Consider the following 26,271-nt stretch of genomic DNA (forward strand, 5'->3'; position numbering starts at 1 on the left):
TTGTTGAAGTAGGTACTGGTTGCGCTTTATTTACAAAATCCAGAGATTTGTACACAGCAATCTACAGGACAGCATAGGGCTGGTGTCAGGAGGATAAAGGACATGCTCAGCAGGAATTGAAGGTGCCAGCAAGGAGTCTCCTCAGTTCCAAAGGGAACCTGCTTCCTTTGTCTGAGGAAGCCACCAGACCCCTCCAGGAAGAAGAAAAGCAGCAGCAATAGCCAACCCAGGCTGATGTTGCAATTTTTGTTATCGCTGAGGCACGGGAACACAAGTGGTTTGTGAATGGAGAAGGAGGAGACCAGCAGGGTTTCGGCACATCACTAAGGGCCATTCTGCCTGATTCTTTATTTCCAGCGCCCACCAACCTTGCCTTTGGCTCCTGCCTTCTTGCTGCTGCAATGCAAAAGGCAAGAAAAACATGTCAGTTTGAAGGAAGCAGTAGGGCACTCTGTGACCACTACTCATTTCTAACTCTCAGATTAGCATAGAACTGCTTTTGCTTTTTACATGCTGGGCACACCCACTATAGAGCACATCCTGAGAAAAACATTGTGGATGTTGTGGAAAGATTTTCTACTTCTGAGTCTTAGCGAAAGGCCAGGATGTGCATTCCTGGAAGAGGTGGACCCTTCCAGATTTCTGCATTAACAGGACAGAAGTCCAAGCAATCTCAGAACTAAGCAACAAGACTATTCTGCCACACATTTGAAGTCTCCTGAATTCAGATCTGCTTTGATCTGGATTTGAATGTGCTTCTAAAGAAAATTTTCTTCTCATCAGGGAGCTCTTGTCAAGTTTCCCTGTCCTAGCTATCTGGTAACTAAGATAACAGGCTGAACAGTAAGTTAAATACAACTAGAACTGTTTCACTCTAGCAGAAACAAAGTAACTTCTTTCTTAGAGCAATTCAAAGTTTTTAGACCTCCCAATATTCCAATCTTGCTCATATTGTACGTGGGAGCAGTCCAGCTACAGTCCCCACACAAAGCAAACATTATCTTCTTGCATACAGAAGAACGATCCTGCATGCAAGCCACTTACCTTCTGACTAAGAAACTGGCACACCTGGAGCCACAGAGGGACCAGGTATGAAGTTAGTCGAGTTAGATTCTGTACTGGCTCCCATTGGCAAAATCCTGGCTTTTGGGGCACAGCACACCACCAAACCCATCTCACACACACAGGACAGTGAAGCCTCTTGTTGAACCCAAAGCACATGCAAAATGGAAACGCATCTTTGACATGGAAGAACATGGGGTTGGGGGCAGGCACAACGTAGTAGGGCCTTGCTGTCATTATAGATACCTGCTTTGGAACCACTGATTTCTCCAGAGAGCAGAGAAAGATGAGGCAGACATATCTGGGGAGATTTTTGTAGCGCTGCCCCATCTGTTCAGGAATGCTAGCTGTGTTTATAGAATGATGTAACACAGTGACACAGACAGTACATACAGCGGATACTTTACCTTAAGACCAACTTAGACTTGACCTATTTGAAAAATGACCTTTTGCATGAGAGACAGTTGAAAGTTTTCTGCTTATGTTAAATTCATCTTTGTGTTGCTTTTGCCAACTTTCCCACGGGTTCAAAATCCAGTATAGGAACTCTATAGCTCCTCAAATGAAGGCAGAGTCCTTTTATCTCCACAAACGCCTGTAATGTTTGATGTTATGCCTAACCTTTAGAATGTGCTTAAGGAGACTTAATAAAAATCTGAAGCAAAAGGATCACTTGATCCTCGTATAACTCATCAGCAGACATTGCTTCAGAATGTTACAGTCTGTTTTGGATAGAAATTCAAATACAAAGAAATCTCATGAGCTGTGGACTTCCCAGTGCAACCTTTTCAAATATTGTGCTGAGAATGTATCATATCTTTTGGGGAACAGTTATGCATTATTAGTACAGATTGCAGTGTTCCTCATAAGAGCAGAAAAACCAGATAAACCACTGCACCTTTCTGCAGCTGCACATTCTGTTGTGGTTTATCAGTCTACAGCTCTGTACAGGAAATACCACAGGAAGATCCAGTCTTATGTTTGGCACCTACAGACAACTGAGCTCCCAGTGCTATGTTCGGCTGATAAGGCAAGGTTACGTGGTGAGGTGGGAAGCCAAAGCTGTCATCACAGACCATTTCATCCTGACATTGCTTTGCTTAGGTTAGGAAACACTGAGAAGACCACATCCTATCAGTGTAGAGTTCTCCCTTGCTTCTCTGCAGCTCCTCCTTTATGTCTGTTACTTTTCTACATGCTCTAGCTTCCAGGTTTCTTCTAGCCCTAGTCTCCCACAAGTTCACTGCAAACATGTAAAATAGTTAAAGAGACGTGACTCAGAAAAATCAGATTAAATGGAAGTCATATGAAGAAGGAAAGTGGGAAGAGAGAGTGAAAAGAACTTATAACAGTACAATCCTGTGATGTTAGTTTTGTTACACACCATTCTTAGCAGTCACTTGTTTACCCTTCATAAACAAGATTTATATCTCCTTGTGTATTCAAAGCATCTCAGTCAGGTGTTTGAAAATCCCAGCAATTAGCAGATGGAAATTATGCAGGCATGGCATGAAGAAATGTGATATTTATTTACTAGCTGTTATGTTCACTTCATTTTGCCCTTCATTTTCTCAGCGTGAGGCAGAATGGGAGTTATCCTTCCATCTTTAGCCTCATTTCGTTGCAACAAGAAAATGTTGTTGAGGCTGAAGTGACTACTTTGAACACTTAGAATATATCCCCAGCCAGGAGCTTGGAAGGGGATATGGGTACTTACTGTTTCTGAGCCTGATCAATCCGGTTCCTGAGAGTGACAATCTGAAAACAACACACATCACTAGGGTTTTTAGGGATAAAGAAACTTTGTTCCATCACAGAGAGGAGATTTTTACCTGCTGAAGTGCTGGGAACAGGTGCCTGTGGTAGGGATTAATACTCCCTTTGAGATAAAAGCTTACTCTTTTCTGTAGGAGAAAAATGTTACTCCTTGGCGATAAATCTTTAAGCCAATTTCACATTTCAAGGGAAAGAAGAGCCAGAATTTTATAGTCCTGTCTACTAAAGTCCCTATCCATACAAATTAATCTACCGTGAACTCACAAGTCAAACTGCAGGCAGATGAACTGGAATGAGCGTCACTCTGACCAACTGGAATGCTCTTCCATGGCCTCACCCCCTGTATGAGTTGATCTCACCTTCTCACTCTTTCTCTACTCCTACATGTTAGGAAAAACAGAAGCTTGAAGTCCGTTAGACTTTGGATGGGGACATCAGGAATGGAGTCCATATATTCTACCAGAACACCTTTGTTAGCTGGCAGAGCAGGAGGTGAGAAGCCTGAAAAAGTCACCACCTTCTTAGTCACTCATTTAATTAGAGCTACTCATCTAATTTTAAAGATACTGACGATGGCAATATTAAGGAGAGCTTCAACAACCACAGAGGAAAAGGTTGGAGCGGGGGCTCTGAACATCTTCCTAAGCTCTGTTGGTGACTGCAGGCCATTGGAGCATCTGTCTGACAAGATGTCATCTAACTTTGTTTTGCCGTGGGTAGACTTAGATTTCAACATGATGCGTGGAAAGCAAACACCTACCTTTTGCAGCATAAGCACATTCTGGCCTGCCTTAGCATCACAATCCTGGCCATAGTCCTGTACTCACTACTGAAATCCCAGGATCTCCAGTGCAGTAGAAAAGCCCCAGAGAATGAGAGTGTGACAGGGAGTCTTCTTTTGCCTCCTCACCTTCTTATTTGTAACTAAGTCAAGGTCCTACCTAGTTTTTCTCATGTAGAAAAATCTTTGGCCAAGACATATATTTTGCTCCTGCTTCTAGTATGCTTCAAAGTGTTCCACTGCCTCTGCATGTCCAAGAACCAGTGACCCAGCATTTGAATATTTAAAGCAGTGTTTGATATTCCTCACGTGCAGAACAAAAGTAAGAAGTCATACATTCAGGTTGGCCCAACAACTGATATTTCCTGGGTTGTGTCTTTCCATGGCAAACAGACAAAATAAGAGACTGAAACATTAGCAGGAACAGAACAATACAAGGAAGGAAAGAGCAGCTCATCAGCTGCTTTTGTACTTACTCGTGGAATTTTTAATATCTGCTGCAGCAGTTTAAACTGTTTGTGGTAACTGGCTGCTTTTCACAAGTGTGGAGGAAAACCAGCTCTCTCTTCAGGTTGACCCAAGGACTTAAGACTTACCTTCACTGACAACCTTGCCATAGTGACTATTACACTTGCTCTCCAAGGAAGCACCAAAGAGCAATGGATTCTAGAGCCAAAGAACAGCTCATTCCTGTGTGTTCCGATTCCTTCCTTTATCTCTCCCTTTCATCCTCACTCATCTCTCCCTCACTGTCTTTGCTGTTTTCACTTACCTTTCTCCTCACTTTCTTTTCCTGCTATATCTTCCCTTAGAATCTCCCAATTCTAACACCTCAGCTGTGCATTTTCCTTCCACTTTGCCATTATTTGCGTTCCATGGCCTTGATTTTCCTTATTGGCTATCCATCCATTTGTCTGCATAGAGACCTCATTACCATAACATGTACAACACACCTGTCACTGCCTTACTCCCTGCTGTTCAACATTCAGATGACCTGCTATCCTTAAGCTAACCCTCTTCAGCATTTTGGATCTGGGTAGCCATTAAGCCACGAGGTGAAGAACCTTCCCACACTCCATACCATTCTTTTCTATGAGGTTCAGGATGCTTCTTGTGCATCCCTAAGCTTCTGCTTCTATCTCAGGTGTGTTGTAGCAATTCCTGCACACAGCTAAAAACAGAGGTTAGGACAGAGAATTATTTGTAGAGATGAACTGAGTGGGCCACATGCTCAGTTCTTCAGCTACAACCCTGTTAGATCCTGAGTCTTCTCTCCTAAATTACTTCATCTCTTTTCGAAGAACGCAAAGGGAGAGAAAAAGGAAGTGAAGGAAGTCACACAAGATGCATTTTTCTTTTTTCTCTCTGCACTTGGAGCCAAGTGCCAGTTTCTGTCCGGCGCCTGACCTCTGACCATGCTTCAGGCTCATGCATTTGGTAGCCTTTGCTGCTGCTGTTACACAGACAAGTTCATTGTACTTACTACTTGGAAAGCTCCTGCAGCCTGCAACGTAGTGTTAAAATCTAAGAGAGATTGAGATAATTACATTGGTGTTGCTCATTCCCTGTCAATGTGTGTCTGTGTAATTGGGAGTTAAAAGTAGAGCAAGACAGAGTGAACCAGTGGATTTCTCAGCCACTGAAACCTGGTGTAGGTAACATGTTGTGAAGGAAACCTATCCACTTTATGTTACCATTTGACAACTCGGTCAGATGCTCCTGTCTGGAGAAAGGTTTCAGTAACTTCAGAGAACTCAGTCCACAGGAACTCTGTCTGGGACAGGTATAAAGCTTAAAACATTCAAGTGTGAAATCAAAGACACTTAAAAACATTACTTTGTGATGGAGATGAGTGAATTGAGACTCTGTTTTTTTTGTACCACAGTTACCTAGAAGATAAACAAGAATGAACGAAGTGTGCTTGAGTAGGTGCATTTTTCCATTGACATTGGCTTTCCAAGAGGGCACTGAAAACCTTGAGGATAATCTATGAAATTTCAGCCTGAAATGTGAAATCCAGTCCAAGTACATCAGGGGGACTATAGTCCCAGGTGCATTTCTACTTAAATATTCCAAAAAGTCACTAAAGAATCAAATGATTTTGGCATCGTACAGCTTTTGCCAGATGATTCTTGGAGATTTTAACATTTTGGAGCTGGTATCATTTAAAAAAATGGCTTTTCCACTCACCTCATATTTTTTCCTCTTTATTTGCTCAGTGAAATCATACTTTTCAGTCTGCAGCTGGTACAACCAGTCCCACAGTTCCTTAGCCTTGTCCCTGTGTATTTATAGAGAAAGGGCAAGAGGAGAAACACATCACATCATGTATTTTCTACAGTTTTCACATCACTATTAGTGAGGTATTTTACATTTTGTTCAGTTCCATTCATGCGTTATCCTGCCAACTTCTTCTGGCCTCTGAAAGCTACTTAACTCTGAAAGTTAGTCTAGGTCACACTTCCTCAGATGAGAACCTTTTAGCCTTCTACTTTTGCATGTACCCATCACTAATATACTTCTGCCAGATTTAATTTTCCCCTTAACCTGTAAGGATAAAGGAGAGTCCAGGGGAATTAGATGAGAAGGAGGAATGTCCGAATGCCTCAGAGATGAGCAGAGCAGCTGCCATTGTGCAATCTCATCTGCATCAGGGCTGAAGTTAAACTCAGCTCCCAAGCCTCCAGCCTCAGTTGTATTCTTACTCGTAACTTAGTAGCACTAACTACCCTGGGAACACTGTGATAGTAGAAATCAATCTGTGAGTTTGTTTATCTTACTTCAGAGCTGGGTTTAAAGTTTGTGCCTAGTCCACTGGCTGACATTCTAATTAGGACAGGCTGACAGGCCATTTCAATAATGTCTCATGTCTCATTTCCCCCTCTGTTCTTCAGACCAAGGAAAAGCAGAACTTGATATTGTCCCTTGAAGAATTTCAAGGAAAGCCTTCTCCTGTCCCTCACTCTTTTGCTAGAGAAGACCCCAGCATAGCAAGTCCAAATTTCAATGGATTACATTACAGTAAGTGAGGTTAAGTTACCTCAGCTTGTCTTCATTAAGATGGTCAATGTTCAAAGGCTTGCGCCTCTCTGCCAGGACCTTCTTCTTTGTCTCTCTAGCTGTTTGCTTCTTCCCTCTCTTCTGATCAGCCTATTTTCAGAACATCAACTCATGTCAGACTGCAGAAACGCAGGCTGAATGAAATAAGTTCATTAACAGAGCATGTAAGACAAGTTGCTAGGGATCCATAAGAAGGGAAGTCAATTTTTTTTCTCAACTTATGATACAGACTCTTTCTTGTCAACCCAGTGGTTTAACACTTGATCCATGCATTTACCTTTGCCAGATAGCTGCTGTATGAGGCACCCATAGACGACAGAGCCTTCTTCTTCTTGAGATCATCCTCAGCTTTTCTCTTAGCATCTTCTTCCTCTCTCCGTGCCTTTTCCTCCTGCAGAGTGCAAGACAGAGAAGCAAGTTACTTTAGGGGAGATGCTCAGCTTCTCTAGCAACCTGTATCACTACAGGGAGTGTGATCAGGTAAAATACGTGTAAATAGTGGCAACTCTCATGTCCATACACATAAGTACTGGCAACTCTCATGTCCTGCCCTTGCTTTTAGAGGATGGTCATCCTTTATCTGGACTGAGAGAGACAGAACCTGTAGTTTCTTTGCATCTCGAGAAATCTGCTCCACCTAGATGCTGAAACAAAAACAGACATGAGGATGCTTACCGCAAGCCGTGCTTGACGCTCCTTCTCCTTCTCAGCCCGAATTCTCTGTTGCTCTGCTCTTTCAGCTCTGCGCTTCTCCTGCAAGAAGCAGTGACAAAGGCTTGAACTCAGCCGTGTGGCTTCATCTGCCTCTCGCAGTCCCCTCCACCAATGCTTTGGTACACATTGAGCCATTTGCTCCCTTGCCAGGATGTGCAGGATGGGGCTGACGTGCAAATACCAGGTGTAAAATGGAGATGAGTGAGAAAACAAGCAATCTGGGGGTGGCACGAATCATTTCTATGCATGGCAACACTACCAAAGTAACAAAATTAACGGTTTAAATTCTCATCTTTATATCTCATCTAGCACCACTGATGAGCAGTACAAGGACTCACAATTCTCTCCTTAAGGGCAACCAGCTCTTCTTCTTCCTTACGCCTGGCCTCGAAGTGGCTGTCAATCAAGGCCTGCAGTTCAATCAGGTCTTTGTTCTGCCTCTTCTTTTGGATGTCCTAGAAGAGCAGTGAAAATCTTTCAGTAAGCCCGTAGTGCACTAGGTACACAGCCTGGAAACTCCCAGCATTCTGCCAACATACACGCAAACAAAAGCAGAAAGTGTTGCAGTTATCTATGGGCTGGATTCAAGAGGTGTTGGTGCAGGTCAGAGACATTCAGAGACTCACCCAGGTGGTGGTCAGAAGTCCAGAAGGGAACAGAATCCACAACTTCTATTTCACTGCATAGAGTTTTATCCTTAGCTTGGCTTAGCATCCTCCTATGTACAAAGTTCAGCCAAAGGACTGAGGTGTGAACCTTACCTAGAAAATGCCCCTGCATTTTTGAGTAAGGCAGACATTTCTGCAGGGATTTTCAACACCAGAAGTTTTTCAATTTCATGTCAGCTTTCTAGGAAAGTATTTGGATCTCTGTTGTTAATCTTTTGCTGTCATTTCAAGTGGAGTTTCTCAGCAACAGCTGAGCACAGACCTGCTTTATTTCAAACTTCTCAGTAACTTTTGGATCATTTATAGCAGTGGGACAGGGGATCTTAGAGATCCTAAGACTCTTGCCTTGGCCATATTAGCCACAAATGTATCCAGAGGCCTTCAAAGAGGAAAGGGTACCCTTTAATGGAAAACACCAGCAAGCATTCATTCTGTCCTGGACAGTATCTTCAGCTATATTCAATACAGGTGGAGTTCCGTGGGTTTGCACATAAATATAGCTCAGGTACAGACAAGCAAACACATACATCCTCAGGAATACTCACATCAAAATCTACTTTCTCACCCTCCGGTATTTTAGGAGCAGTTAGCCTGCAGAGAGACAAAATCAAAAAGGAAAGGGAAGAGAAGGGAAGAAATAGGAAAAGGAAAAATAGAAGGGCAAAAAGAAAACAGAAAGGGGAAATAAGAGGGAAAAAAAAAAAGTGAGAAAAGACAGAAGAGAGAAAAGAGAGAAAAAAAGAATTTTCATGTTAGAAAATAGGCACGTTCTGAACTGATCTGCCCTTGAGAATGTTGCTGACAAAGAGAGATGTTAATGGAGATGCAGAGGTGTGAAACAGCAAGTCAATTGAAAACAAATCCAGAAAGCACTAGAGACTTTTGAACTTGTGCAAAACAGGAAGTCATCTGTGAAAAACACTTCCCATTCCCCATATCTATGGCCATTCCCTACTAGACAGAAACACAGTGGCCCACAAGGCTGTCATCTATGCACTCTTGTTCTGGGCATTTAGCAGAGTGGGAAAGGGGAGGTGCTGGAACCCAGAGCCAGAAAATCTTTAGGAAAACTTAGTTAAGCTCTAGCCAGCCCAGCTCAGTGTTTGCCATTCCTCCAGCTATCAGCAATTCTGGATGAAAGGGTTATTCCCAACTACAGGCTCTCACAAAGAGTTTACTGCCAAGCCACCTCATTTCCACTGGAAGTTGTGGGACATGGACAGTTTGTCACTTCCCCAACTCTATGATGAACTGGTTTGAAGATCCTGGCCAGTAATTGTTGCTAAGGTGTCCCCTGGCAGGAGCAAACATCCTGGAAAGGCACGCAGAGAATTGCATGAGGGAGGGTTCTACAAAGGTTTCTGATGGCCATTTGTGTAATAGAACTACAGGCTTCTGCTGGATCAGAAATACGATCACAAGGTTTCCCTACCCTTCATACTTACTTTATTCTGGGCTTCTCCTCTGTATTTGGAAACATGGAGCAAAACAGGAAGGGAAAAAGAAGGAGAACAGTTAGAACAACAGAGATCATGCCAGCTGCTAAAGTAAAAGGAGGGAAGGGAAATTCAATCTTAGGGGAAACATCCCAAAGAAACTGGTTAAATCACAAACACTTCCAAAAGAAACATACAGGCTCACATACCCCTTCTGCTGGGAGTGAATCTGTTTTTATCCTTAAAACAGAATTTGGCAGAAAAGAATCAAGAGATTGTATAAAAGTTCCAAACGTAGCATCTGGAAGGCAGTGCTTTCATGTAAATGATGAATTATTTTTCTCAAAATGTCCTGACGGACTTCTAAGGAGGACAGCTGGGCATTCAAGTGGAAGAAAACATTGCCTGTTTCAATCAGTCCTTCATTCACTGAAGTTAGCTTGGATTTGTAGTGAAATCACTGATAAAATAGGCTTGGCCAATTTAGATGAAAGGCCTCACATGGAGGCCAGGAGGGAAAAGAAGGCTGACGCCATGTATTTTCTCTGTGCCCATGGACTCCTAAGACAGCTTAAGACACATATCGAGGAGATACCTTGATGCCATGAGGAGGATGCTTCTTTTTCTGTACCGTGTCGTGCCCATCAAACCCAGCTTGGAAAGACCATCCTCTCTTAGTGAGCAAAATTTACATAAGTGGTAATGGAAATGATCTTTGCATCTCCAGAAAAGGTGTAATACCCATAAGGAGGGCTCAGCCATCACAGAGGCTGGCAGTCAGAGGTGTCTCCCTGCAACAAGTTACCTTTTTCTGGCTCTCAGAAATGTGCTGTCTTTAGGAGTTTCTTGCTTAACATTTGTGCTTACGATCAATCCCCCTCCCTGCTATGCCTTTTATACTTTAGTTATTAGCTCAAGTCTAATGCCAATAAGTTCAGCACTGTTATTCTCACAAACAGAAGTGAATTAAATTTACGTATTTATCCTGGCCCAGTCTCACAGAGGCTCAGATCGACTTTCATAACCACATGCTACGTTTGAACTTTCAGGGATGCTGGATTTTGCTGTACAAGACTTTCCCTGTGTTGGTTCAGTGGGAAGAACAGGTAAAAAAGCTCACAGCCTATTAAACCTGGTAAAAACAGGCGGCTTTGTAAAGGAAAAATGAAACCTGCCTCCCTCAGGAGTGAATGTCTGGTTATCCATATCAAGATAGAGAAAGATATTATACTACCTAATAGAATATAATGTATGACATTATACTATATAGTATTAATTTCTTCAAGTGCCCGTTTGCATCCACTTTGGGACTGACTGGGGAAACTGAATAGAAATGGAAACAGAGAATTAAAAAAATCAAAAATAATAAGGGAGAAAATAGCAAAAACTGATACTAGAAAATATCTAGTGGAGATACTTGCAAGGATATTGGAAAATCAGAGATGGAGGAAGTGACTGAAAATGAGCAGGTATGATAATTAAGAGAAAATATGTGAGCGATGAACAAAGGAGATCAGAAGCAAAGCTTTCTTTCACATATCAATTTCAGAAATGAAATTTCTGAGGTGGGCACTTTCCTCACTTTCTTCGAGAACATTGCCTACTAAAACTTCAGCAGAGGCTTCAAAACGCCAGAGCAGTGCTAATAAAATACACAACATGTGATTAGAACAGATTTAGAGCACCTCTATAAAGGAAACCGCCAATCACTCCTGAAGAAAAATAGGCAAAAATGTACTTCTGTGTTTCTCCACTTATTTTTTTTAATCATTTTGCTTTTCAAATAGCCAGTGAGCTTATTAAAACATAGGTTACACGGTTCTATTTTTGTTCTTCAAACTGGACAGTGGAAGTAGTCACGATTAACCAGTCTAACAGGGATGTTAATTCACACAGGATTCCCTTCCCTCGTGACATAGCCAGGTAATTCTCATAAACATTCCTGTTTAACTTAAGGTGTCAGTTAGTATCACTTCAGAGAGAAAAAAGAGGAGAGGAAACGATGGATTTTGTTTGTTGACCTTGAGTGCCAGGATTGACATCTGTCTGTCAATGACTGGGTGAATTTGGCTTCAGCTTCCACCAAATCAGCATTCTCAATGTAATTAAACCAACAAACAATTGTCAAAAATAAATAAATGTATGAATAAAAGGTTGATTAGTTTTCTTGGAAAAAAAAAAAAAAATGTAGTTAGGATATTTAAAGGTGCCTCCAGAAAACCAGAAAAGGGGAAAATGAAGAAACAGAAGGATTTATTTAAAAATGAGCAGTAATTAAGATGTCCTTTGCAGTGCATGATCCAGCATGCTCCATACTGAATGCACCAAAAGGAGCTCAGAGATGTGATTTCTTTTGAGATACCCCATCTTTCATGAGAGAATCAAGGAACTGGGCCAAAATTTATTGATACACAGGAATTATCGTAGCAAATTCCTGTTCTGGGTGGTGGATTTTGATTGATCTTGTGCTCATTCTGCCCACGCAGCAAAGGGCTGTGACAAAATCCCCATACACATTCCTGCCTAAAGAAGGCAAGAACCACTGGAAATCCAAGTTCACTGACATGGTGATTAGGGGTAGAGTCTCTGAATTTCTGGTTTCCAAAAGAGTTGGTTCAAAGACAACACACACCACAGTAAACACATCCTTGCATTCTCCTGCTCAGTCTGTGAGATATTCCCACCACACTCCTCTTTATGCAAATCCATCTGACTTGCCTTTGCTTCAATCAGAAATCACTAAACACCCTCCTTTGCCCCACTGCTGAGAAACAACATCTCTAACCCATAGCGTGTCCTTGAAAAACAGTATGCTATTAAAAAAATAAGAGGAAAGAAAAAGAAGGAGAGAAAGAGGAAAAGATCCCATTTTGAAGTGAAAAGTGGTGTGAGAGGCTCTGAAAGGTCCTCAGAGGATATCCCTAAAATTAAAAAATAAAAAATAAAATCCTGAAAAGTGAGCAAGAAAATTAAAACAAACAAAGTGCAAAACAAAAACAAAACAAGAAATCACAGAAAAAGAAAAATCATTCCCAGTGGTGTTGGGCTTTGTCTTTGGAAACACCTGGCCAAACATTCTAGGGGTTGAGGCCATCAGAACAAACTTAGCTACCTCAAAGGTTTTTAAAGTCTATGAGAGTATTCCTATATCTTTAAACTGATTTAGCATTTGGCTCTGGGGGCTGAAGTTACCTGCCCACATACCAGAGCAAAACTGACCCTTCATAGATTTGTTCCTTTCATGATTCTCATTTCTATCTATGTGTTCCAGGGCCTATTTAACCAGATTTTTAAAAATTTACTGTTTTAAGCAGCAAATGAGTTGTTCCATCAGTCTGAATAAGTTTCTTTGTACGTTCAATGCTAAGGACAATTTTAAATGTGTGGTTGGAGCAGAAATTTAAATATCTGCAGATTCCAGCCTGAAGAGCTTGACCTTCAAGGATGGATGAGAGAGGCATATCCACACAAGGCCAACTTCCACTTTTAATCATGCCGGTGGAATTTAAGAGAGACTTGACTAACTATTCGGATTGGAAGGTTATGATAATGAGAGATGTAACACATGAGATATATCTGAAAAAGTAGAACAAGCTTCTAGAGCTTGGATTTCACCACCTGCTACCCTAGTGGGGATGTACAGAGTTCCCAAGAGTGACTGGATATACACAGTGAGTGATTCTTTGCGGCAGAGAGGTTTTGGCCCAGTTCCTGAGTTTAAAATCAGGTGAGAAACAAAAACAAACAAACAAAAAGAGTGAGATGTTAGAAAGATGACTTTGTTGTCCTAAGACAACACTGAGCTACCATCATAGTATCCGCCTTCTTCGTCAGCTGTAGATGGAAGGATAAAAGCAAAAGAAAAGAAGCACAGTAGTCAATCCACAACCAGCACTGTTGTCCTAAAAGCAGCTGTCCCTGTTCCCTCCCCTCTACACTGGGAACCTGGGGCTCTCTGGAGATCAAATGAAAAGAGGAAACAAAGAGAGAAGGGTGTCTAGCTCTTTACAACAGCCGTACGTAAATACAAGGCAATAGTAAGCTGCAGTACATTTGCAAGATGTTTTAGCCAGACACGACTGTGCTTAATATAGTATCTCATCCCTCTAGGAAAATGCCAAATCATGAACCAGTTATGTAAGTACAGATTTGTATTATTCATTTAATGTTCACAACAGGTAAAGGTGTGTCCTGTAATGTACTCCACCCTACACTGCCCAGCACACCTGGAAATAACAAGTTGTAAACTGAACTCAACAAATATCTTTGTTCCCGCTGACAGAAACTTTGTTTTTCTATCTGACACTGAAGTACTGTGCTTCTGGTCTCCAGCATCATCCTGTAAGGAGCTCAAGGGCAGGTGTTATGAGAACAGAAATAAAACATATCCGTCTTCCGTAGACTTTCCTGAATGTCTATTATGAAAGCAGCAGCTTTAGTTACGTAGAATAAGGACAAAGCAATAGCTCCAGATTCAGACTCATACCCAAATCCAACAACGTTGGGTCTTCTTGCATCCAAACAGCAGCTAGAAACTTTCATGTGAATGGGAACAAAATATCCAAGTCACTGAACTACCATCTAGGGACTCACTCTTTCACCTCTTTGTCTCTCAGTTCTATCTTTCCAGGACAATAAACTACAGCAGCCATTTGTGGAGAAGACCTGAGCCCTGCTGAACCACATGTTGTGGGTCATTATTTAGTCATGGCTTTATATGTATATACATATTTATATACCCAATGGATGTGCTGACCCACAATCTCCAAAGAACAAAGAGCCTGAGGTCACTGCAGTGAAGCTTAGCCCACAGGATCTACACTGTTGTACCTATTTTGTGGAGCCTTTTTGGTTAGCAAGCATACAACCCTTTTCTCCAAGTTTGTCCAAAGCCATCCAGAGAGGCTGCTTCCCTCCCATGCTACCTGTGCTCTTGAACGAGGTCAGTGTTTTCAACACTGTTTCCCCAGCTCTGAAAAAGAAAAAGGATGAGAGTCTTTAGAGGTATCATCACATACCTTCTTCAGGGGCTTCTTCTGCATCATGGTGTGAGCAGCGATGGAAAGACAGGAAATGGGAAGAAAGAAAAAAGGAAGAAAACAGAACAGATATTTAAAGTTCTTGGAAGCCTGAGAAAGAAACAAGGGAATGTGTGAGGGGAAAAGAGGAAGTGATTAGTGAATTAAGGCAAAGAGAAAAGGTATCTGGAGAGGCTGTTGGGAGTTAAAGATGCTGTAAGGCTAAGGTAGTAGTAAGTAGGGAAAGGAAAAGAAGGCTGCAAGGGATCATTATGGTTAATATTTGTTTCTCTTGCTTTGTTCTCTTCTACCAGACCAGGACTCCTGTTCACACACACTCACACCTGTGTTGCAACTACACAGAGTAAATCAGAAGTCATGTCACATACCTGGCTCATGAACTTCATGTGTGAAGTGTCATGGAACAAGATGCAATGGAAAATAAGAGAATGAGAACGAGAAACCTGTTATTTCACAAAGCAAAAGAGCTTTCAAGCCAGAGGGGCGGAGAAGTAGAGAAGAAAAGGAAATAACATCAAAAAATAAACCTGAGAGAAAATAAGTTAATTACATTTGAAATAGCATGTAAACAGAAGTCACAGGAAAGGAAAGGAATTTGGTCAAGTGAAAATGATTTATGATAACAGTGCAATGCTTTAAACAAAGCACTTATGAGCATTTTATGCATAAAGCACAATCTGATAGCACAGTGTACCAAGGTCTACCTTGGTTTGAAATATGCACATGAACAGAGCACTTTCAAGGCACTATCCGATCCATCCTTTTTTACAGCAGCATTCCAGCCTGTTCAGATTAACACGATGTGTTTGGCAACCTGCTGAAATACCTGCTGTAACTCATCAGCAGCACTCAGCTAACTTTCAGAGAAGCTCGGTTCTCTGTTATGGATCTATGGCCCATGTCATTTCCTTCCTTGAAGACAGTCTGGATGGTTGTGTAAATTTACTGCTCTGCTTCACATCCATTTGCAATGGAGATTTTCAAATTGATTACTTCAGAGGAAGAAAATGTTGATTAAAGTCTGTGCGGGTCTACAACTCATTCCTCTAATTTTAGCAAGGCAAGAATTGATTAGCGGTGCAGATCTGTGGGACAGCTTTTGATTTCCAGCCATACATGCACTACTGAATATTTTGCAAAGCAGGCATAAAAAACAGTGCAAAATCTCTCTGTATTCATGTTTCCTATGTTTAGTCAATGGGTCAAATTCTGCCCTGAGATTTGAAATGAAGCTTTCACTGTAGGATGAAATATTCATTCTCATATCACAGCACAGGATTTAACCCATTCCACAAGGATGCATTCTGCTGATCTACCCTTTCAATATAGCATATGTGTTTTTAATAACATTTACAAAAAAGAGGAACAACAACAAAAAAAAATCCAAAATGCATGCAAGGTGCAAGTTATCATTAACAGCTTGGTTATCATCTCCTGTCACCTTGCATTCAGTTCTTATGCGTGCTGTCCCAGCAGGCAGGCACTGGGGAGTTTAGAAGTTAAATCACATACCTGGAGGGGGGGCTTCATTTAGTAGGAGGTGTCAGAGGAAAAGGATACGAAAGGAAGATAAAAGAATTAGAAGTTATTCAGGAAGGGATCACCTCAAACTTTGGTAAGATCAGGTTGAAAGGGGTATCTTTTGCATACTAGGTTATAGGGAGAGTGTTAATAAGTGTGGAAGAGGAGAGCATTTACAGTGGAGTGTGAAGAACACAGGGAGGGGATGTAATAGAAGTGAAGGATAAAAGGAATTTGAATGTCGATGGATTGCAGCCATGTAATCATGCAACTATAGAAACACTGAACAACTTCAGTATCACCCATGACCCTTAAGTTTAAATAAAACAGTTTCACAAGTGTGCAGTGCGACCTGTTTCAGCTGTATGCATGCCCTTGTGGGAGTGTAAGCATGAGGGGATGAGAGTGACTGCAGGGAAGCCTTGCTCTGTGTGCACCTATCCTTTTCCATCTGAAGCTGCCCTGTCTGAGATCCACCACTGGCAGATTTGGGGCTCAGCTCCACAGAAAAGGAAATATTCAGGTCCACGCAGAGTTTCTCCAAAGCTTTTGGCAAGGTGTCACTGCAGGTACACACAGTTTTATCTGTTTCCTACAGGGATAGTGAATTTTAGGGGATGGATTGATTCTTCATGACTCTGGTTTGCTTCAACATCTTCAAATTCCTATGTGCAGAAATGCCTCAGATTAACACATAGGGATTTGGATATTGCATACACTGTTGGTTAAATAGAAAGCACCACAGTGAAGAAAAGTAAAAGTAACAGAGCAAGACACACAACACAATAGCTCTGATCTCATGCAGGACATAGGCCGCGACAGCAGAGATGTGCGAGACAAAGGCAGCATTAATAGCACAGAATTTAAATACTAACAGAGTAGTGTGAAGAGCTGCCAGAGGCTCTCCCAGTGTTCACATCTCCTTTATAAAACTTCCTCTCTGTTTGTTAGACAGTTCCAAGAGAAAAGACAAGGGAAGGCTGTAGGTAATCATATCTCGTTAATAATTTGTGCAGATTCCAAGCCACTAAGTGTGTTAAAGATCAACACACAGGACTGGGGAAGCTGCTCAATTGGCTTGGGGCTGCAGAGGAAGAAGGTGAAGAGCATGCAGAGCAGCTGGTATGACAGCAAGGTGCCCCAGCTTGGGCGAGCCACACTCAAAAGATTTAGGTACAGGTGAGAATGAACAAGTATAGTTAAAATGAGAAGAGTGGGATGGGAAATGAGATGATACAAGAATAGGAGGGAGCTGGTAAGCAGCACACACATGAATGTTGAAGCGTTCGGTCATGCAAAATCAATCAGACATCCCTCCCAGCCTCAGACTCTGAAGGAAGCTGGGCTGGTATCCCTTTACAGACAGCAAAGGGGAATAGCTGGGATGGGCTGCACTGAGATGTGTCTGGTCTCAGGAAGCTACCAAAAATGGCACGGAATCACTTGCAGACTGTAGAGGATGCTACAAGTTCAATTTCTGCTTTTCCACAGAATAAACCTTGTAACTTTCCTGACAGCAGCCCAAGGAAGTCTCTGATTCCACTCGGTGGCCATCACTGCAGCTGACACTTAAGAATACTGTTTACAGAAATGTTGTTACATTTCTCATGCACCAATTAGCTCATCCTCATAATTATTCACTACAAGGTAGAGGGAAGTATTACTGATGGAAGGTGTAAGGAAGCTGAAGTTACAGTTTATCGTTAATGTTTGTGCTTTTATCTGGTTCCTTCCACCATCTTCGAATTCCTGAGTATAATATCAGAGTTACTGATAGGCTTTTCTCTCTCTTTTTTTTTTTGTGATGTTTCCACTTTGTCCCATTTCAGAGCACAACCCAATTGTGAAATGGCCAATCGCAATCGAATCTCCAGCACTCAATAACCCTTCACATTGACGCAGAGGAATTCAGAAGTCACATACCTGCATGATGGACTTCTTTAAGAGGAAAGTAGCGGGTGAGGAGATGCAAAGAAAGATAAGAGAATTAGAGAACTAAAGAGAGGATCATTAAAAAAGATACAAACAAGTTGCAAGTTTTCTAGCCAGGGTGGAGGGGATTAAAGGGGATTAAGGAGGGGATTAAAAGTCATTAATAAGATTAAAAGAGAAATATGAAGGGAAATGGATGACTATCAGAAAATTGTAGGGATGCAGGAGGGAGGATGTTGGGAGATGAGATGCAGGTGAATGACAGTCATGTTAAAAAATCAAGTACCATCAGTTGGCACATGGATTAACTTGTATTGAAGTCAAGTCCATTAGGACCCATAGGTTTGAATATGTGAGGAGGGCACAGACAACCCGCCTTTATTCATGTGCATAGAAATCCCAGCCCCTGCAGAAACCAGTGGGCTTGGAGGAGCTGGCACCTATTTCCCCAGCAGCCAGGATTTCACCATCTATGTGGGGCACACCAGTGCAGCACTGTGAGCAGAGCACATTCGTGCTCTCAGACTCATGGGATCAAGTGTGGGCATCCAGAGAGGGGCTGGGAGGGGCGTTTAAAGGTCAGTGGAGTTGGGCTGGTGGGCAGATGCTCTGGTAGGCATGATGTATTACCATTCTGCTAATCACACACTCTGCCTTGTCAGATCTGACATTTAATACACATTATAAAATCAAGCGCAATAGCAATCTTGCTATCCCCATGTTCTCAAAATACATATTAACCATGAAAATACTAACAGTGGTGGGGGAAAAAAAAAAGCAAGCAACCACATTTTTTTTCTGAATGTGCATTTTTTCTATAAATACATCGCAGCCAAAATTATGCTACAATTTCTGACCCTTAGAAAACCAGGTGTGATGGTGTGTGACATGTGGCACAATCCCTTTCCCAACTGGTGTCCACACACACAGCCTGGTTAAGGAAATCAGAGCATGAGGGTAATAAAAGCAATATCCAGTCCAACCCAGCACAGCATGCAACTGCTGGAGAGACCAACTGTTGCAACAGTAACAGCTACAAACTGATGCATTCTATTAACAAGCATGTATTACAGGACCTTCTCTGCTCAAGCTGTGGAAGGCATTGCTGTGGACAAAACACTTAGCTCAATATAAAAAACACATGCTCTTCACATCTTGTTCAGCCTCCCTGCCTTCCAGCTAGGAGAGCTATCAGGAGGCTGTCAGCTAGATCAGAACAGCAATTAGTACTTATTATAGCTTGTCCTACACGAGTGAAGCAGCTCCCAGCAATCATGCAGAGGATATTTTCACATCCTCTCCTCTTCAGCCACCTCCAGAATTCCTGCACATGTTACTGCTCCAGACATAAACAGGAATTTGCAAACCATGGCACATACCTTCCACATGAGTGTGAGCTTTAGTGGGTGGAAGAGTCACAAAACAAAATGCAAAGAAATACAAGAGCATTAGGAACAACACCCATACAACAACAATGCACCCATACAAAATGAAGGGGAGGGGAAGTCTGAGAATATATTGCATGGAAATAAAATAATGTGGATAAAACAAAGAAGTGCTACTGAAAATGAGGGCATTAGTAGAAAGAGTAAGAAGGTAAAGTTGATTTAAGTGGCCTTATCAGATGTTATTTGTCTTAAATGCACATTACTCCAGTTCTGGATAAAGCACACAATCTCACACTGCCAAAGCTTGCCCAGGATTATAGTAGAATTACAACCTGAAGCCAACAGCTTTTCGGTGGCATGAGGCTGCACTTACTATCATGAGATGTCATGAGATGATAGCTTAGAAACTCTATTGCATCAACACAGACAAAGCCATCTTTAATCATATGCAAAGCAAAATAATATAGAAATCATTGCCAGTTGCTTTATTACGCAACAGACATGAAAGCTAAGAAATGGGCACGAGGAAAGGCTGCCACGGGAACACCAGCCATGGGCACACCAGCAGGTTGGCCAGCACTTGGCCCAACACAACATGAGGTCCAAAAATTTGTGCCTCCCAGAGACACATGTAGCCTCAGAGCAGAGTGTGTTCGAGTGCCTAAGAGTTTCATGTTTCCCGGCACCTTGACACTTGGTTTTCAAGCAAAAAATATTACATAGAATCACCAGAACTATTAAACGTCAAGACCAAACATGAAGGGAGTACAGAACCCAACACAGCTGTAGGTTTAATACTTCACTCCTACGTCTATTCTCAGATCCTGTTTCCCTTTAATATCTTGGGTCCTCCTGCCCACTTCTGAGCTTACTGTGAACAAGGAGAATTTAGGAATCATCTCACATACCTTCCTCATGATGAGCTTTAGTGAGTGGAAGAGTCACAGAGCAGGATGCAAAGGAAGATGGGAGAGTTAGGAACAAGACAACCTTGCACTCATACAAAACAGAGGAGAGGGGATGTCTGAGACAGCATTGTGGGAAATAAAATAATACAGATACAAAAATCACTACTGAAATTGAGGGTACAGGCAATCTGAGCTATTAAGAGCATAAACCTGATTTAAGTGGCCATATCAGATGTCATTTGTCTTAAATATACATTACTGCATTTCTGGATAAAGCACACAGTCTCACACTGCCAAAGCTTGCTCAGGCTTATGGTGGAATTACAACCCAAAGATTACAGCTTTTTGGTGCCATGAGGCTGCACTTACTACCAGGAGATGATAGCCTGGAGAATTGCATCAACATGATGAAAATTATCTTTAATCATTTGCAAAGCTAAAAAATATAGAAATAAGGGCCAGTTGTTTTATTACACAACAGATACAAAGCTAAGGAATGGGCAAGTGGAAAGGCTACTGCAGGAAAATGAGGCAGGGGCACAGTGGGTTGACTGGTACTTGGCCCAATACAACAAGACATTCAAGGTACTGTACCTCCCAAAGAGAAACATAGCCTCAGAGGAGAGGGTTTCCAAACTGCTTAAGGGTTTTAGTTTCCCAGCACCTTGACACTTTGTCAACATGCAACAATTACTACACAGTACCACCAGAATATTAAGTGTTAAGGCAGAACATGAAGGGAGTACAGAACCCAACACAGCTGTAGGTTTAATTCTGCACTCTTACGTCTGCTTTCAGCACCTACTTCCCTTTGATATCTCATATGCTCTTGGCCACATCTGAGCTTACTGTGAACAAGGGGAATTTAGGAATTATCTCACATACCTTCCTCATGATGAGCTTTAGTGAGTGGAAGAGTCACAGAGCAGGATGCAAAGAAAGACAAGAGCGTTAGGAACTGCAAGACAACCTTGCACTCATACAAAACAGAGGAGAGGAGGGGATGTCTGAGGCAGCATTACTGGGAAATAATATAACATGGATACAAACATCACTACTGAAATTGGGGGTACAGGCAATCTGAGCCATTAGGAGCATAAACCCTATTTACATTGCTGTATACAATGTCATTAGCATTAAATGAACATTACTACATTACTGGATAAAGCATGCACTTATGACAACAGAGAACAAGTCAGTCCGTTATATCAACATGACAAAAGTCATCTTTAATCATTTGCAAAGCAAATTAATATAGAAAGAATGGCCAGTTGCTTTACTACACAACCAACATGAAAGCTAAGAAATGGACATGAGGAAAGGCTGTTGTAGGAAAACAAGCCATGGGCACACCAGCAGGCTGGCCAGCACTTGACCAAAGGCAACTGGAGGTCCAAGGCATTGTGCATCCCAAAGAGCTACAGCCAGCCCAGAGCAAAGTGTTTACAAGCTGCCTAGGAGTTTTATGTCTCCCAGCACCTTGACACTTTGTTATCATGCAACAATTACTACACAGTTCCACCAGGATATTAAGTGTTAAGGCAGAACACGAAGGGAGTACAGAACCCAACACAGCTGTAGGTTTAATTTTGCACTCCTATGCTTATTCACAGCTCCTGTATCCCTTTGACATCTCATGTGCTCTTGGCCACACCTGAGTTTACTGAGAACAAGGGGAATTTAGGAATCATCTCACATACCTTCCTCATGATGAGCTTTAATGAGTGGAAGAGTCACAGAGCAGGATGCAAAGAAAGACAAGAGCGTTAGGAACTGCAAGACAACCTTGCACCCATACAGAACAGAGGAGAGGGGATGTCTGAGACAGTATTGTGGGGAAATACAATAATACAGATACAAAAATCACTACTGAAATTGAGGGTACAGGCAACCAGAGCTATTAAGAGCATAAACCCTATTTACATTGCTGTGTACGATGTCATTAGTATTAAAAGAACATTACTGCATTACTGGATAAAGCATGCACTTCATACCAAGAGGACAAGTAAGTCCTTTACATCAACATGAGAAAAGCCATCTTTAACCATTTGCAAAGCTAAATAATATAGAAATCATTGCCAGTTGCTTGATTATGCAACAGACATCAAAGCTAAGAAATGGACATAGGAAAGGCTGCCATGGGAACACCAGCCATGGGCACACCAGCAGATTGGCCAGCACTCGGCCCAACAAGTGGAGGTCCAAGGTGTTGTTCATCCCAAAGAGATGCAGCCAGCCCTAGAGCAAAGGGTGTTCAAGCTGCCTAGGAGTTTTATGTTGCTCAGTACCCTGACACTTGTTTCCAGGCAGGAATTACTAGAAAGTATTATCAGGACATTAAGGGTCAAGACCAAACATGAACTGAAGGGAGTACAGAAGCCAACAGAACTGTAAGTTTAAATGTGCACTCCTATGTCTATTCTCAGCTCCTGTTTTCCCTTTAACATCTTGGCTCCTCCTGCCCACATCTGAGCTTACTCTGCATACCAGGAATTACAGGATTTTCTCACATACCTTCCTCATGATGAGCTTTAGTGAGTGGAAGAGTCACAGAGCAGGATGCAAAGAAAGACAAGAGCGTTAGGAACTGCAAGACAACCTTGCACTCATACAAAACAGAGGAGAGGAGGGGATGTCTGAGGCAGCATTACTGGGAAATAATATAACATGGATACAAACATCACTACTGAAATTGGGGGTACAGGCAATCTGAGCCATTAGGAGCATAAACCCTATTTACATTGCTGTATACAATGTCATTAGCATTAAATGAACATTACTACATTACTGGATAAAGCATGCACTTATGACAACAGAGAACAAGTCAGTCCGTTATATCAACATGACAAAAGTCATCTTTAATCATTTGCAAAGCAAATTAATATAGAAAGAATGGCCAGTTGCTTTACTACGCAACCAACATGAAAGCTAAGAAATGGGCATGAGGAAAGGCTGTTGTAGGAAAACAAGCCATAGGCACACCAGCAGGCTGGCCAGCACTTGACCAAAGGCAACTGGAGGTCCAAGGCATTGTGCATCCCAAAGAGCTACAGCCAGCCCAGAGCAAAGTGTTTACAAGCTGCCTAGGAGTTTTATGTCTCCCAGCACCTTGACACTTTGTTATCATGCAACAATTACTACACAGTACCACCAGGATATTAAGTGTTAAGGCAGAACACGAAGGGAGTACAGAACCCAACACAGCTGTAGGTTTAATTTTGCACTCCTATGCTTATTCACAGCTCCTGTATCCCTTTGACATCTCATGTGCTCTTGGCCACACCTGAGTTTACTGAGAACAAGGGGAATTTAGGAATCATCTCACATACCTTCCTCATGATGAGCTTTAATGAGTGGAAGAGACACAGAACAGGATGCAAAGAAAGACAAGAAAGACAAGAGCGTTAGGAACTGCAAGACAACCTTGCACTCATACAGAACAGAGGGGACGGGATGTCTGAGACAGTACTGTGGGGAAATAAAATAAGATGGATACAAAAATCACTACTGAAATTGAGGGTACAAGCAATCTGAGCTATTAGGAGCATAACCCTATTTACATTGCTGTATACAATGTCATTGGTTTTAAATGAACATTACTGCATTACTGGATAAAGCATGCACTTCATACCAAGAGGACAAGTAAGTCCTTTACATCAACATGAGAAAAGCCATCTTTAACCATTTGCAAAGCTAAATAATATAGAAATCATTGCCAGTTGCTTTACTATGCAACAGACATCAAAGCTAAGAAATGGACATGAGGAAAGGCTGCCATGGAAACACCAGCCATGGGCACACCAGCAGGTTAGCCAGCACTTGGCCCAACAAGTGGAGGTCCAAGGTGTTGTGCATCTCAAAGAGATGCAGCCAGCCCTAGAGCAGAGGGTGTTCAAGCTGCCTAGGAGTTTTATGTTGCTCAGTACCCTGACACTTGTTTTCAGGCAGGAATTACTAGAAAGTATTATCAGGACATTAAGGGTCAAGACCAAACATGAACTGAAGGGAGTACAGAACCCAACACAGCTGTAGGTTTAATTCTGCACTCTTATGTCTTCTTTCAGCACCTACTTCCCTTTGATATCTTGGGTCCTCTTGGCCACCTCTGAGCTTACTGTGAACAAGGGGAATTTAGGAATTATCTCACATACCTTCCTCATGATGAGCTTTAGTGAGTGGAAGAGTCACAGAGCAGGATACAAAAAAAGACAAGACCGTTAGGAACTGCAAGACAAACTTGCACTCATACAGAACAGAGGGGAGGGGATGTCTGAGAACGGAATGGAAAGAAATAACACAGATACAAAAATCACTAATGAAACAGGATACAGGCAGAGTGAAGATATTACATATTCCTAAATTAGGTAGCTTATAAGATATCATTAAATGTACATTAATGAATTTTTTGATACAACATGCATTTAATACCAACAGACAGAGAATAATATGTCCTTTATATGAACGTGACAAAAGTCATATTTAATCATTTGTAAAGCTAAATAATATAGAAATCATTGCCAGTTGCTTTATTATGCAACCGACATGATACCTAAGAAATGGGCATGAGGAAAGGCTGCCATGGGAACACCAGCCATGGGCACACTCACAGGTTGGCCAGCACTTGGCCCAACACAACATGAGGTCCAAAAATCTGTGCCTCCCAGAGAGACACACACAGCCTCGGAGCAGAGGGTATCCAAGCTGCTCATGGGTTTTTTATGTTTCCCAGCACTTTGACACTTTGTTTTCATGCAACAGCTCCAGTTTTCCCTTTAACATCTTGGGTTGTCTTGGCCACATCTGAGCTTACTCTGTACAGTGGGAATTTGGGAGTCATCTCACGTACCTTCCCCATGATGAGCTTTAGTGAGTGGAAGAGTCACAGAGCAGGATGCAAAGAAAGACAAGAGTGTTAGGAACCACAAAACAGCCTTGTACTTATACAAAACAGAGGAGAGGGGATAAAGAATAAACCTGATTTAAGTGGCCACATCAGATATTGTTTGTTTTAAACATACATTACCTTCCCCATGAGCTTTAGGTGGGAAGTACCAAAGGACAGAATGCAAACAAGCATTGAGGGAGGGATATTAATACACTGGTTGAATAATCTCTCAGGCCAGAGGGTAAGGTTTAATCCCAATAAGGGATGTGCTAAGGGCAAGGAGGAGAAGGAATGAGAAATTAGCTGCACCAAGTGAGAGGAACAGCCTACAGCAGGGGAGGATTTGGAGGGCAGGTAGGAACCATGGACTACACAGTGACCGTGTTCTGCTCCCTTTTCCCTGCATTTCAATTCCTCTCAGTGCTAAGGTGATGATGGGAAGGCATGAGGAAAGCCAAGGCACATATTTTCTTCACGAGCCCCAACAGCTGGGATAGGCAGAGCCAGAACAGTGAGATGGAAAACAAGAGCAGTTAGGCTAAAGGGTATGTGAAAGCAATAGGGGGAGTATAGAACACACAGGGGTGTGAAATAGAGAGACAGGTGACCAGAGTCTGCATGGATACAAGAAATGTAAATCCTTCAGGACCTGCACTCTGCAAAAACCCTGTCAGCTGCTCAGAGCTAATCTGCCCCTATTATAAACAGGTTTATGTTTTTTTCGTACATGCCCATAACACAAAGCTTTGCAAATGCAAAGGGAACCAACCCACCCTTTGGCTCCTCATACTCGGAGCACCAAGCCCCAGACAAATAAAGTACAAAGGGTGGGTTTCTGTTCCAGCCCCTTTCCTGGTCCTGCAGACACCACACACCCTGCAGAGAGCCAGCCAAGTTATTTGCAAGTATCCTCACAGATGTAACTAATAACACCACAGAATGCAGGTGTTATTATTTATATTATATATAATACTATATATTATAGACTATAACTCATAATATATATGACATACTATATATAATATTACATATTATAGAATATGTACTGTGTAACACACATGGCTACACACATACCTTGCCACAGATGGATTTTGACTTTAA

At 42.0% G+C, this 26,271-nt stretch overlaps 1 protein-coding gene across 2 annotated transcripts; it reads right to left on the reverse strand.

Moving 5' to 3' along the window:
- Positions 1-9,589, reverse strand: TNNT3 (troponin T3, fast skeletal type). 2 transcript variants are annotated; one of them, XM_090140590.1, is made up of 9 exons: positions 9,507-9,589; positions 8,607-8,652; positions 7,732-7,848; positions 7,355-7,432; positions 6,957-7,070; positions 6,660-6,769; positions 5,810-5,900; positions 2,780-2,820; positions 1-396 (listed from the first exon to the last, which is right to left on the reverse strand). In XM_090140590.1, the coding sequence occupies exons 1-9, from the start codon at positions 9,539-9,541 to the stop codon at positions 348-350; spliced, it is 681 nt and encodes a 226-aa protein (XP_089996716.1). In that variant the 5' UTR covers positions 9,542-9,589; the 3' UTR covers positions 1-347. The 2 variants fall into 2 exon arrangements, with proteins under 2 accessions (XP_089996716.1, XP_089996715.1); XM_090140589.1 differs by lacking the exon at positions 2,780-2,820 and adding an exon at positions 5,103-5,143.
- Between the last annotated feature and the right edge of the window lie 16,682 nt (positions 9,590-26,271).

This window comes from Phasianus colchicus, chromosome 5, assembly GCF_987193195.1.
Source record: "Phasianus colchicus chromosome 5, bPhaCol1.hap1.1, whole genome shotgun sequence".
Classification (NCBI taxonomy): Eukaryota; Metazoa; Chordata; class Aves; order Galliformes; family Phasianidae; genus Phasianus; species Phasianus colchicus.

Excerpts from the sequence above, each read along its gene's own strand:
- TNNT3 (XM_090140590.1), bottom strand. The coding sequence starts at position 9,541 with ATGTTTCCAAATACAGAGGAGAAGCCCAGAATAAA. Across the intron at positions 7,071-7,354 it reads AGCGTCAAGCACGGCTTGCG|GAGGAAAAGGCACGGAGAGA; the intron begins GTAAGCATCCTC and ends TGCACTCTGCAG. Across the intron at positions 397-2,779 it reads ATTGATCAGGCTCAGAAACA|CAGCAAGAAGGCAGGAGCCA; the intron begins GTAAGTACCCAT and ends TTTGCATTGCAG.